This window comes from Leptodactylus fuscus, chromosome 4 (assembly GCF_031893055.1).
Source record: "Leptodactylus fuscus isolate aLepFus1 chromosome 4, aLepFus1.hap2, whole genome shotgun sequence".
Classification (NCBI taxonomy): domain Eukaryota; kingdom Metazoa; phylum Chordata; class Amphibia; order Anura; family Leptodactylidae; genus Leptodactylus; species Leptodactylus fuscus.
In genome coordinates this window covers 9,580,026-9,593,821 of record NC_134268.1, presented here as the reverse complement: position 1 = coordinate 9,593,821, position 13,796 = coordinate 9,580,026, and the positions used below count along the sequence as shown (strand labels likewise).

At 51.8% G+C, this 13,796-nt stretch overlaps 1 protein-coding gene across 2 annotated transcripts in view; it reads right to left on the bottom strand.

The window, feature by feature from the left end:
* Window positions 1–13,796, bottom strand: part of TSNARE1 (t-SNARE domain containing 1) — a 197,688-nt gene that overhangs the window by 114,341 nt on the left and 69,551 nt on the right. For both annotated transcript variants that reach the window (XM_075270039.1, XM_075270038.1), the window contains exons 6-8: window positions 6,947–7,037; window positions 6,401–6,475; window positions 5,622–5,684 (exon numbers count right to left, since the gene is read on the bottom strand). In XM_075270039.1, the coding sequence (XP_075126140.1) occupies window positions 5,622–5,684; window positions 6,401–6,475; window positions 6,947–7,037 (229 nt within the window). The remainder of the gene's footprint in view (window positions 1–5,621; window positions 5,685–6,400; window positions 6,476–6,946; window positions 7,038–13,796) is intronic.

The window sequence follows — 13,796 nt, the reverse complement described above, 5'->3', positions numbered from 1 at the left end:
GCATGCTGGGAGTTGTGCGCCCCCTCCCCGAAATGTATGCAACCATGTATGTATCCTTACAGGGGTGGGAGATGCTTTTTTCTTACTTTATTTTGGTATTTTCACTTCTCCTGTTTCCCTTTGCACAGCTACAGAGGTAAAGGGGTTCTCCTACACACCACAAGGTAACACGGGACCCCCCATTCTGATGATTCCTGTAGGGTTATTGCTGACCACCACTAGGGGGCGCTTACTGCATACAAATTTATACAAGGAACGGGTGCAGCAAAAAATCTATATGCTGTGTGCTGCCCCTACAGGCAAACAAGGTGCAATTTACACTGTACTTGTTCCAGTCCTGGCCACTGGTGCTACCTCTAGGTGGCGCTAGGTAGCAGCGGAGTTGTAAATTTTTTGGGTGCTGATAGACTCCGCCATTTCTACTAGGCCACGCCTACTTTTCAGAAACGTGACAAGGCCAGTGGAAAAAGGGGGAAAAAAGAAAAAATGTAAAATCTTCCATCAGTCAGGCTTCTGGCACAGTTTATGATAAGTTACCCCAGTACGGTAAGCGGTGACGCGAAGACCCCCACAGCAGTCTGGATGGATCGCTTGGGTCCTGATACAAGGAATCTGATGCATTTACTTTGATACAATTGTGGGATCGTCTTGCGGCGCTGCATAGGATGCTGATGAGTAATATATCGTGGGGGGTGCAGCGGCTGGAGACGTGGTCGCTGACTACTCGCTATGATTAATGAATATGAATGGCTTTATGCAACATGTTCCGTGTGCCGAAAACCAAGAGGCATCTTTTAACTCCATCATGCCCTGTGTCCCTGTGAGATCCCACACGATCCGGCGGCCATTGTGTCAGGCTATGAATTGCAGGATTAGATCCGGACAGGAATACTTTCCGACAAATCCTCTGCAAAATCTTTGGAAATTACTGGTGGAATTTATTGCAGATTCTAAAATCCACATCATATTGAAGAATTCATGCTGGTGGGCTGCAGAAAACCTCTGTGCACTGCCGGGGGAATGGCTGCAGGTTTGAGGTGTGGAATTTGCACCAAAAATCTGCAGAAATTCCTCCAGGTCTAGACACCGTTCACACATTCAGAATTCCACGTGGCAACCTGGGTCAAGTTCTCTGACAGTCAGCGTTGCATGTCAATGGGGGATTTATAAACCTGTTCACGTGCACCAAGAAATATGTGCAGGGTTTTTTATTCAGCGTTGAATGGCCTCTCTTCTCATTCAGGAGGCCGAGATTTAGGAGACTGTTTGTACCTGAAATTTCAGGGATGAGCGACCTCTCTTCAGATACGGGATGCTGAGATTTAGGCTGCTGTTTGCAGGGGCTTTGTCATATACAACACGTATTGGAGGGGGGGGGCTGGGCTTGGGTCTTATGCGTGAGTTTGGGAAGGGGTTAACCCTTCAACACTTGCTCTACTGGCATCCTCCTGAAGGTTCGGCTTTTGCAGAGGTGACACTTGTACTAATATTCATGTCCTCTAAATCCACAGAGCGGAGAAAAGGAGAGGAGGACAGGACGAGGCAAAGAGGAGACGAGGACAGGACGGAGCGAAGAGAAGGAGACGAGGACAGGACGGAGCAGAGAGAAGGAGACGAGGACAGGACGGAGAGAAGAGAAGGAGACGAGGACAGGACGGAGCGAAGAGAAGGAGACGAGGACAGGACGGAGAGAAGAGAAGGAGAGGAGGACAGGACGGAGCGAAGAGAAGGAGAGGAGGACAGGACGGAGAGAAGAGAAGGAGACGAGGACAGGACGGAGAGAAGAGAAGGAGACGAGGACAGGACGGAGCAGAGAGAAGGAGACGAGGACAGGACGGAGAGAAGAGAAGGAGACGAGGACAGGACGGAGCGAAGAGAAGGAGACGAGGACAGGACGGAGCAGAGAGAAGGAGACGAGGACAGGACGGAGAGAAGAGAAGGAGACGAGGACAGGACGGAGCGAAGAGAAGGAGACGAGGACAGGACGGAGAGAAGAGAAGGAGAGGAGGACAGGACGGAGCGAAGAGAAGGAGAGGAGGACAGGACGGAGAGAAGAGAAGGAGACGAGGACAGGACGGAGAGAAGAGAAGGAGACGAGGACAGGACGGAGAGAAGAGAAGGAGACGAGGACAGGACGGAGAGAAGAGAAGGAGACGAGGACAGGACGGAGAGAAGAGAAGGAGACGAGGACAGGACGGAGAGAAGAGAAGGAGACGAGGACAGGACGGAGCGAAGAGAAGGAGACGAGGACAGGACGGAGCGAAGAGAAGGAGACGAGGACAGGACGGAGAGAAGAGAAGGAGACGAGGACATGACGGAGAGAAGAGAAGGAGACGAGGACAGGACGGAGAGAAGAGAAGGAGACGAGGACAGGACGGAGCGGAGGGAAGGAGACGAGGACAGGACGGAGCGAAGAGAAGGAGACGAGGACAGGACAGAGCGGAGAGAAGGAGACGAGGACAGGACAGAGCGGAGAGAAGGAGACGAGGACAGGACGGAGCGGAGAGAAGGAGACGAGGACAGGACGGAGCGAAGAGAAGGAGACGAGGACAGGACAGAGCGGAGAGAAGGAGACGAGGACAGGACGGAGCGAAGAAAAGGAGACGAGGACAGGACGGAGCAAAGAGAAGGAGACGAGGACAGGACGGAGCGAAGAGAAGGAGACGAGGACAGGACGGAGAGAAGAGAAGGAGACGAGAACAGGACGGAGCGGAGGGAAGGAGACGAGGACAGGACGGAGCGAAGGGAAGGAGACGAGGACAGGACGGAGCAAAGAGAAGGAGACGAGGACAGGACGGAGCGAAGAGAAGGAGACGAGGACAGGACGGAGCGAAGAGAAGGAGACGAGGACAGGACGGAGAGAAGAGAAGGAGACGAGGACAGGACGGAGCGAAGAGAAGGAGACGAGGACAGGACGGAGCGAAGAGAAGGAGACGAGGACAGGACGGAGCGGAGAGAAGGAGACGAGGACAGGACGGAGCAAAGAAAAGGAGACGAGGACAGGACGGAGCGGAGAGAAGGAGACGAGGACAGGACGGAGCGGAGAGAAGGAGACGAGGACAGGACGGAGAAAAGGAGACGAGGACAGGACGGAGCGAAGAGAAGGAGACGAGGACAGGACGGAGCGAAGAGAAGGAGACGAGGACAGGACGGAGCGGAGAGAAGGAGACGAGGACAGGACGGAGCGGAGGGATGGAGACGAGGACAGGACGGAGCGAAGAGAAGGAGATGAGGACAGGACAGAGCGGAGAGAAGGAGACGAGGACAGGACAGAGCGGAGGGATGGAGACGAGGACAGGACGGAGCGAAGAGAAGGAGATGAGGACAGGACAGAGCGAAGAGGAGACGAGGACAGGACGGAGCGGAGGGAAGGAGACGAGGACAGGACGGAGCGAAGATAAGGAGATGAGGACAGGACAGAGCGAAGAGAAGGAGACGAGGACAGGACGGAGCGAAGATAAGGAGATGAGGACAGGACGGAGAGAAGAGAAGGAGACGAGGACAGGATGAAGCGAAGAGAAGGACACAACGGAGCAGAGGGAAGGAGAAGAAGGACAGGATGAAGCGGAGGGAAGGAGACGAGGACAGGACGGAGAGAAGGAGACGAGGACAGGACCGAGCGAAGGAGACGAGGACAGGACGGAGAGAAGGAGATGAGGACAGGACGGAGAAAAGGAGACGAGGACAGGACAGAGCGGCGCTCGCATCATCCTATTATTTCGCTCAAGAAGAAATCCTTCTGTTTTTGCTCACATCACCCACAATCCTTGCTAATATCTCTCAAGGTCAGGAGTCCCGGGCACAGCGCTCGCCCTAATCTGATTAGCGACGCAGCCATCACGCCGAATCCTATGTCAGCTCCTTTTGTCTCCAGAAGAAGCGACCGAGACTTGATATTATTAAATATATGGGAAACAGACACTTCCCCTCCGCAAGGTGACACGTTGGATAAACCTCTCCATTTATTCTGTGACAATGGGTTTAACCAGCGCTGGGGGCTGAGCGCGGCGACTGGAGGACGACCGAAAATCAGCGGCGACGTGTCCCATCCTACAGGCCAGATATCAGGACTGAGAGAATATGTACGCCGCTACAGTATACATCCATAATGACAACCATATATGAGAGTCTTTTACAATGTGTCAGTGCATTAGATTGGTACAAGTAGTAGGTAACAATGTCCCCATTCACTGACAACAAACAATGTCAGTCCTGACTAATTCCTGCTCCCACAGCTGAGGGTTCGCTACAATACATCAGTGCAGACTATATTATGTGATACATACACATCTGAAGGCATACAACAGTGCAGGTAAGAAAATGCCATGCTGGATCCTTGCCAGATCGGTGAGTGTGAATATAGTCCTGGCAGCTGTTCATGGATCAGGAGGCTCAGGATGAATAATGCTACAGCTACAGTGCAAGGACACAGGAAAAGTGAATGTAAATGGACCTACACAGCAGCACCCCAGTAACACTGCTACATCTGATCTCTGGGGCTCCGGGGCAGCGCAGCAAATGTCACGTCCTGTCCTCTGTACACACAGCAGATCAGTGGCAGGAGCTACACTTGCAAACAAAGAGCGCTGCACAATCTTGCAAAATCTGGGGGTGCAGCAATAATGCAAAAGGCTCGGGGCGAAGGGGGGTATACAGCAATAATACAAAAGCCTGGAGGAGAGGCAGTAATAAGGCAAAGGACTGGGGGGCTGCAATCCTGCAAAATCTGAGGGGTGCAGCAATAATGCAAAAGCCTTGGGGTGGTGCAGCAATAATGCAAAAACCTTGGGGCAAGTTGGGGCATACAGCAATAATGCAAAAGCCTGGAGAAGTGGCGGTAATAATACAAAAGACTGGGGGGCTGCAATCCTGCAAAATCTGGGAGGTGCAGCAATAATGCAAAAGCCTTGGGGTGGTGCAGCAATAATGCAAAAACCTTGGGGCAAGTTGGGGCATACAGCAATAATGCAAAAGCCTGGAGAAGTGGCAGTAATAATGCAAAAGACTGGGGGGCTGCAATCCTGCAAAATCTGGAGGGTGCAGCAAATATGCAAAACCCTCAGGGCGAGGGGGGGCGTACAGCAATCCTGAAAAAGTCTGGAGTAGCAGCAGTAATAATGCAAAAGCGTGTGGGGTGCAGCAATAACGCCAAAGCCGGAGGACGCTAAAGTTTTTGGTTGGTGTACTAATCCTGCAATAATGTAAAAGCCTACAGGGCGCAGCGATCCTGCAAATCTGCAGCAGTCAGGGATATCCGAGCCGCACCCAGGAGGTAACAGGCGAGAAGAATCTGACACCCCATGTAAAGGAAAGGTTTCATGTCTTCATGCTCTGCAGCAATCTCTTTTCTCAAAGCCACTCGTAACATTGTTCATCCAGGCATGGCCACTATTCAATGTGCGGCGCTGTGCTTGATGTTAAGCGTGAACCCTGTGGATGGGTCATCGATGGGTAACCCTGGAAATACACCTTTAATGTGCAGCCGCTTTCAGTCTGCATACTGCCCCCTATGTACAAGCACGTGTCATTCATCTGGCTCACTTGCTTTCACTGTATATTGTATGCAGCCCGGGTGTCTCCAATTTACAGCAGATGACTCACTTTACGGCATTATTACTTACGTGTTTCTGATTTTTCTGCTCGCCGTCGCCGCTCAGTAACGACTTGGATTTATCAGCTATTTTCTGTGGATTACAAAAGAACAGAGAGAAGAAGAGCGTCAGATCCGGAACAGATTCCCATCGCGCTTTCATTACATGACGGGGCTGAGCGCCGCCCGCAGGGGACGGGGATTCTGAGCGCAGCGCCTTATTCAGAGGGGGGAGGGATTAGAAAAAAAAAATTCCCAAATCTATTTCTTTCTGCTTTCCACTCACATCTATCTGCTGCGCTACAGGGCACGACTGTCCTGGTAAACACAAATGCAGATTAGAGGATGAAAAACCAACACGATTTCTATGCAAATTGATCGTTTAACTGGGTTTTTTCCTTATATAAAACACATGGCGGCGAGATTCCGGTTAACTCTTCGTACCCTGACGCTTCGCAAAGGTGAAAAAGGTTAGAAAAAAATAACGGGATCCACCTGCAAAAATTTGCAAATCGTGCAACAACACATTGCACGACTGGTAAGGGTTAATTGACACTTGCAAGATCCCAAAACGCATCTGCAGATTTTAGGCCTTAAAGGGGTTGTCGTAGATTCAAGAAACATGGCTGCTCGCTTCCAAAAAACACCGTCCACAGGTCACGTGTGGTAGTGCAACGGAGCTGAGCTGCAATACCACACACAACCCAGGTGTGGCGCTGTTTCAGGAAGGAAGCAGACATTATTCTAATCCCAGAAAGGTTGCATTTTTGGAAATCGAGGATCCCTGGGGTGTTGCGTCCTGCTCCTTACCTTCTGCACCGCCCCGTAGCGCTGGATGGCCTCCGATAATTGGCTCTTCAGTCTGTCCAGCTGCAGGCGATCTTGCTGCAAGATACCAGGGAAGAAAGAAAAATTAGTTAAAAAACAAAAATCGGTAAAATCTGCTCCGGGGTCAGAAAATGCATCACCTGAGAGACCGGAACAAAACGTCCAAATCTGACAAATGGAATGAAAGGGCGCACGAGTTCTCTAGACACGAGCGCAACATTTTGGGTTGTCCAAGACTAGATATGGACTAGGCCACCCATATAAGATCACTGGGGTCTGACACCCGACAACCCAACGATCAGACTCTGTGGCCACCAGGGTATAGGAAGCAGCTCGATACACCGCGCAGTGGCCACGTCGTGTCACTGCAGCTCAGCTCCTATTGACTACACAGTGTACAGAGCCGGCTGCTTCAGATCACATCCACTGCGCAGATCTGGGGGTTGTCAGGTGTCGGACCTGACAACAAAAGGTAAAACAAGGTGCAAAAAGTTAAAGGGGATGTGAAGAGGATGAGCAGATACTGACCCGGGTGGAGACCTTCACGAGCTCGGACAGCTGGCGGATAGACTTGGTGCTGGAGGTTACGATGTTATTGGTCTCCTGCTGCGTGAAATGCCTAGAAAACAGAAGAGGGGCCGATGACAAAAACACAAGAGGACAAAAATAGTCACAACTTCAACAAAAGAGGTCAAACACTCATGATAAGAGACTGCGGCGTCCGGGGACAGAGGCGACCCTGAGGCCCTGCAGGCTGACAACGCACAGGAGGATCTCTGTGAGGCTTTCAGGGGTGTCGACTGCAGCTTTAGAGGTTACCGGAGCATTAGATAGGGAATAGGAGGGAATGTGATCAGCTGGTGGTAACCAGAAATCTCAGCGCAGCTCTGGGTGTGAGCGTCTGACATAACCATAGAGTGGATGGATGCAAATACAAAGTGCAGCTCTGGATGTGATTGGAGTATAGCAGCAACCTTTTATGAGGCACACCGCAGCTCTGGATGTGAATGGAGCATAAGACACCATGGTGACTGATTCTAGCAGCAACATTACAACGCTCAGTGCAGCTCCGGAAGTGAATGGAGCATAAGACACAATGGTGACTTGATCCTAGAACCAGACACTAAAATGCTGAGTGCAGCTCTGGATGTGAATGGAGCATAAGACACAATGGTGACTGATTCTAGCAGCAGCCTTTACTACACACACTGCAGCTCTGGATGTGAATGGAGAATAAGACACAATGGTGACTGATTCTAGCAGCAACATTACAACGCTCAGTGCAGCTCCGGAAGTGAATGGAGCATAAGACACAATGGTGACTTGATCCTAGAACCAGACACGAAAATGCTGAGTGCAGCTCCGGATGTGAATGGAGCATAAGACACAATGGTGACTGATTCTAGCAGCAGCCTTTACTACACACACTGCAGCTCTGGATGTGAATGGAGCATAAGACACAATGGTGACGGATTCTAGCAGCAATATTACAATGCTCAGTGCAGCTCTGGATGTGAATGGAGCATAAGACACAATGGTGACTTGATCCTAGAACCAGACACTAAAATGCTGAGTGCAGCTCCGGATGTGAATGGAGCATAAGACACAATGGTGACTGATTCTAGCAGCAATATTACAATGCTCAGTGCAGCTCTGGATGTGAATGGAGCATAAGACACAATGGTGACTGATTCTAGCAGCAACATTACTATGCTGAGTGCAGCTCTGGATGTGAATGGAGTATAAGAAACAGTGGGGACTGTTTCTAGCAGCAGACATTACAATGCTAAGTGCAGCTCTGGATGTGAATGGAGTATAAGACACAATGGTGACTGATTCTAGCAGCAATATTACAATGCTGAGTGCAGCTCCGGATGTGAATGGAGTATAAGACATGTTATAAACACAGCCTGTACTGACTATAGGATAATCTACGGCACTACCGAATAGATATTCTACTAGAAGTGAATACAATTCTCGCTGCAGATCTGCATGTGTGTGGAGAATGAAGAGAGATACCCCAGGCGGACAGATCAGGACTAAGCTTCTGCGGAGTGCCTCATCACCAACACAATGTTTGGTGCAGCTCTGCAGGTGAATGCAGTATAAACCATGAAGGCCTCAGATTACAGTAACTTATATGATCTCTGCCAAGTTTATAGAAGATGTGTCCAATTCTCAGTGCAGCTTTGGATAGGACTGGAGCATAACCCCGAACTGCCCTAAGTATGTAAAGCAACAAAGCCGCAGTGCGATTCAGCAGCATGTAGGCCATGAATGTGCAGGAACGCGGGTCACATGACCCCTTATTAATACCCAGCGCTGCGGCCGCCTTATTGGCGGTAGATATTAGCTACAGTAAAACGCCGTTATGTAACCGCGCTCGCCTGTACGATCCCCACAACGCAGCTTAAGACATGCTTCATCGGAGAGCCTCATTAAAAAGAAATAAGAGGAGGAATTTCACATTGTTCAGCAAACTTCCCTTCATTTAATAAACAGGAGGCGGAGGACACTTCATTACGGTAATTATTAGCGCGCCCCGGGTGACTTCCCCTCGCAGTCTAGTGCAGGAGATGGCGGTGGGCTCTCGGTGGTGGCGTTAAGTAGTGGAAGATGACCGGCGATGACTTATGGAGGAGATTAATCTGCGCGCGCTAAATATTTACAGGCCTCGTGGCGGCAGCGGGCCGAGCGCGGCGCGGTGTAAATACCTCCGTGTGGGGCCGCGCTCTGCACGCCGTGAATGTATAATGCGCAATTTACATTAAACGGCCGCACTTTGTACACAATACGGGACACATGGCGGGAGCCGCATTCAGGGACAATGGGTTGTACCATAAAGAAGTAGTCGGAAAAGTTTTACTTAAAGGGGTGAGGACTAGAGATGAGCGAGTACTGTTCGGATCAGCCGATCCGAACAGCATGCTCGCATAGAAATGAATGGACGTAGCCGGCACGCGGGGGGTTAAGCGGCCGGCCGCCATCAAAGCGGAAGTACCAGGTGCATCCATTCATTTCTATCGGCTGATCCAAACAGTACTCGCTCATCTCTAGTAAGGACAGGATGGAGGATAACAGTAAAAACCCGGGTACCCCTTTCAAGGCTCCGCCCCCAGTTTGCTACAATGTAGCTATATTACTTTGTTTTGTAAAATTCTTAAGCAGATCTTCACTGTAAGGGCCGTGAATCTGTGGAATAGCCTACCCCAGGAGCTTAAAGGGATTCTACCACTAAACCAACATTTTTTCTATTTACCACCTCGGAATAGCCTTAAGAAAGGCTATTCGTCTCCTACCTTGCTCAGTCGCCTCCGCCGTTCAAAAGAAATACCGTTTTTTACCAATATGCAAATGAGTTCTCTCACAGCACTAGGGGCGGGCCCCAGCTCTCAAACAGCACTGGGGGGTGTCCCCATTGCTGCCAGAGAACCGTCTCCAGTGATGCCTCCATCTTCAGCTGCAACCGCCTCTTCTGTCTGCCGTCTGGGTCAAACTGTGACGCCTGCGCCGTTGGCTCCACCAGTGAGACACCAGCAGAGCAGAGTGCGCATACCGGCCGGCGGCCATTTTTGGGAGACCGCTCCTGTATTGAACTACAAGAGCAAAAGCGGCCTCCCAAAAATGGCCGCCAGCCAGCATGCGCACTCGACTCTGCTGGTGTCTGACTGGTAGAGCCGATGGCGCAAGCGTCGGAGTTGACCCAGACAGAAGACAACGAGAAAAGGGGAGGATGCGGCTGAAGATGGAGGCGTCGCTGGAGACAGTTCTCCGGCAGCAATGGGTACGCCCCCATGGCCGTTTAAGCGCCGGGGCCTGCCCCCAATTCTGCGAGAGAACTAATTTGCATACCAGTAAAAACCGGTATTTCTACGGAACGGCGGGCCGGAGGCGACTGAGCAAAGTAGGAGACGAATAGCCTTTCTTAAGGCTATTCCGAGGTGGTAAATAGAAAAAATGTTGGTTTAGTGGTAGAATCCCTTTAAAGCAGCTGGCAGCTTAAAGGGATCCTATCATTAAAACGCAATATTTGCATACTGACAAGAACCGGGATTTCTACCGAACGGCGGCGCGGAGAAGACATCTAAAGGTAGGAGAAGAATAGCCTACATGTTACGGAGAAAAAAAGGGAATCCAATGATAGGATCCCTTTAAAGGGGCATTATACTGTGTAGGCTATTCCTACATGTGATTGAGAAAACATTGCATTGTAATGATAGGATCCCTTTAAAAAAGATGTATATTTTTGGAATACTTCTATCCTTCACTCGTCCCTTTAAGGGGATATTGTCACTCCTTAGGGAGAGACCACCATATAGGTGTGTGGAGACTCATTAAGCCTTTAGCACTCCACTTTGCTATCGTCCCTTTAGTCATTCCCTTTCCGATCCCTTGGTTGAACTTGATGGACCTAAGTTTTGTTTTTTTACATTATGTAATTATATAATCTGTGTATCTCCATGTTTTACAGACTACAAACAAACCCTGTGTGGTCTGTAAGGCCTTGTCCATGTGGTCACAGCATCCACTAGCATGTTACACGCCTGTACCAGACCAGCGTGTTGGGCAGTCATGCAATGCAGACTTGAAGATGAACGATTGCAAGAAAAACTTAAGTGACCTCAACCCTGGAGTGAGGGAATGAGGAGGAGGAGGCGGCGGCGGCGGTGCGCAGTGCGAGGCACGGATTATTACAAGAGCTCCTGCGGAGAGGATAAATCACTATGGAATGTAAGTGACATCATCATATAATGTCTGACCGGTCAGTGGGTGATGGACGACACGGAGCGACGGTCGGAGGGTTAAATTATTGAAAAAAATACCAAGATAAATATCACAATCGCACAAGTAACCCCGGCTCCGGTATCCTCCTAGGGTAATGTAATACACAGTAGTCAGGGGGGAGGGGCTTCTGTGCGGCTGCATGCTGCGAGAGGGGAGAGGGAGCAGACGAGGCGCCGCATCAGATCACAGCTAGATGGCATGACACCGACACAAAAAGGAGCAAACCCAAAATCAGAAAGAGGAAAAAGATCCCAAATCTGCAGGACGCCGACATTACCGGTGACTGACTGACAACATACTTAGCTCTGCTATACTATACATCCTAATGAGAATCACATTCAGAATCCTCTGTGCTGCTGTGGCTCAGGCTGCTTGTCTGCCAGTGTTGTGCTGTGATCTCCCAATAGGCAGATGTGTCAGCTGGAAAGTGAGCAGGCGATACCATAGAAACCTCTCCAGGTATTCTCCCACAATCCATCATAAGTGATCGCTGCCGACCTCACCAAAAACAGCCGTGTGGCCGCCAGGAAGTGCTATGGTCACTAGGGGGCCCTATAGGGGCTCGGGAAGAGGGTCATTGCTGGAGATGGGAGGGGAGGTGTCATTGGTAGTGCTCCAGGTGGGGGGGAGTGGTCACTGGCAGTGCTCCAGGTGGGGGGGAGGGGTCACTGGCAGTGCTCCAGGTGGGGGGGAGGGGTCACTGGCAGTGCTCCAGGTGGGGGGCGGGGGTCATTGGTAGTGCTCAAGATGGTGGTGGGGGGGTCATTGGTAGTGCTCCAGGAAGGGGGGGGTCATTGGTAGTGCTCAAGGTGGTGGTGGTGGGGTCATTGGTAGTGCTCCAGGTGGGGGGGTCATTGGTAGTGCTCCAGGTGGTGGTGGTGGGGGGGGGTCATTGGTAGTGCTCCAGGTGGTGGTGGTGGTGGGGGGTCATTGGAAGTGCTCCAGGTGGGGGGGGGGGGGGGTCATTGGTAGTGCTCAAGGTGGTGGTGGTGGTGGGGGGTCATTGGAAGTGCTCAAGGTGGTGGTGGTGGGGGGTCATTGGTAGTGCTCAAGGTGGTGGTGGTGGGGGGGTCATTGGAAGTGCTCAAGGTGGTGGTGGTGGGGGGGTCATTGGAAGTGCTCAAGGTGGTGGTGGTGGTGGGGGGTCATTGGAAGTGCTCAAGGTGGTGGTGGTGGTGGGGGGGGTCATTGGTAGTGCTCAAGGTGGTGGTGGTGGTGGGGGGGGTCATTGGCAGTGCTCCAGGTGGTGGTGGTGGGGGGGGTCATTGGAAGTGCTCAAGGTGGTGGTGGTGGGGGGGTCATTGGAAGTGCTCCAGGTGGGGGGGGGGGTCATTGGTAGTGCTCAAGGTGGTGGTGGTGGTGGGGGGGGTCATTGGCAGTGCTCCAGGTGGTGGTGGTGGGGGGGGTCATTGGAAGTGCTCCAGGTGGTGGTGGTGGGGGGGTCATTGGAAGTGCTCCAGGTGGGGGGGGGGTCATTGGTAGTGCTCAAGGTGGTGGTGGTGGTGGGGGGTCATTGGAAGTGCTCAAGGTGGTGGTGGTGGTGGGGGGGGGTCATTGGAAGTGCTCCAGGTGTGTGTGTGGGGGGGTCATTGGTAGTGCTCAAGGTGGTGGTGGTGGGGGGGGTCATTGGTAGTGCTCCAGGAAGGGGGGGGGGGGGTCATTGGTAGTACTCAAGGTGGGGGGGAAGGGGTCATTGGTAGTGCTCCAGGTGGGGTGGGGGTGGGGGTCATTGGTAGTGCTCCAGGAAGGGGGGGGGGGTCATTGGTAGTACTCAAGGTGGGGGGGAAGGGGTCATTGGTAGTGCTCCAGGTGGGGTGGGGGTGGGGGTCATTGGTAGTCGTCCAGTGGTGGTGGTGGGGGGTCATTGGTCGTGCTCCAGGGAGGGAAGCCCCCTTCCCTCTCTGGGGCACGAAGGGTAGTACTCAAGGTGGGGGTGGGGGGGATGGGGTCATTGGTAGTGCTCCAGAGAGAAGGGGGGTCATTGGCAGTTCTCCACGGAGGCGGGTGATTGGTAGTGATTGAAAGTGCTGGGGGAGGGGGTCATTAGTAACGCTCCAGGGAAGGGGGGGGGGGGCATTGTTAGTGCTCCAGAGAGGGTCATACAGGTCATTGAACTATCATGAACATCATGTATATCATGAATAGAATCCCAGTAGTACAGTGAACACTGACACACAGGAGGGGCTACAGAAAACAAAGTGGGATAGTGAGGATGGGGGGGGGGGGGGGTAAGACACTTGCTGACTATGCAGATTTGAACTCTATTGGGATTCTGTGGATACCCTCATGGGCGGCCATTAGTGGTCGTCACCTCATCTATCACAGAATACAAGATCACACTACAGGACGACTCCGCGACCAAGATTCCCAGGGCAACTATGGAAGTTAAAGAGGCGATTCCTAGAGCTCAGACACAGGGCGAGGGAGCGTTAAATCCTAATTTGGAGCAAGGTCGTCGCTAAATGCAAAGCCAAGAGAATTTTTTTTCACCCCTGGCCAAACGGAAAAGGACGAGAGGCGGCCACGTTCTCCGCAGATGTTCCCTCCAATAGTAAGAGTTAATCTCCTCTACGGGCCATTCGCCTCTCCCTTC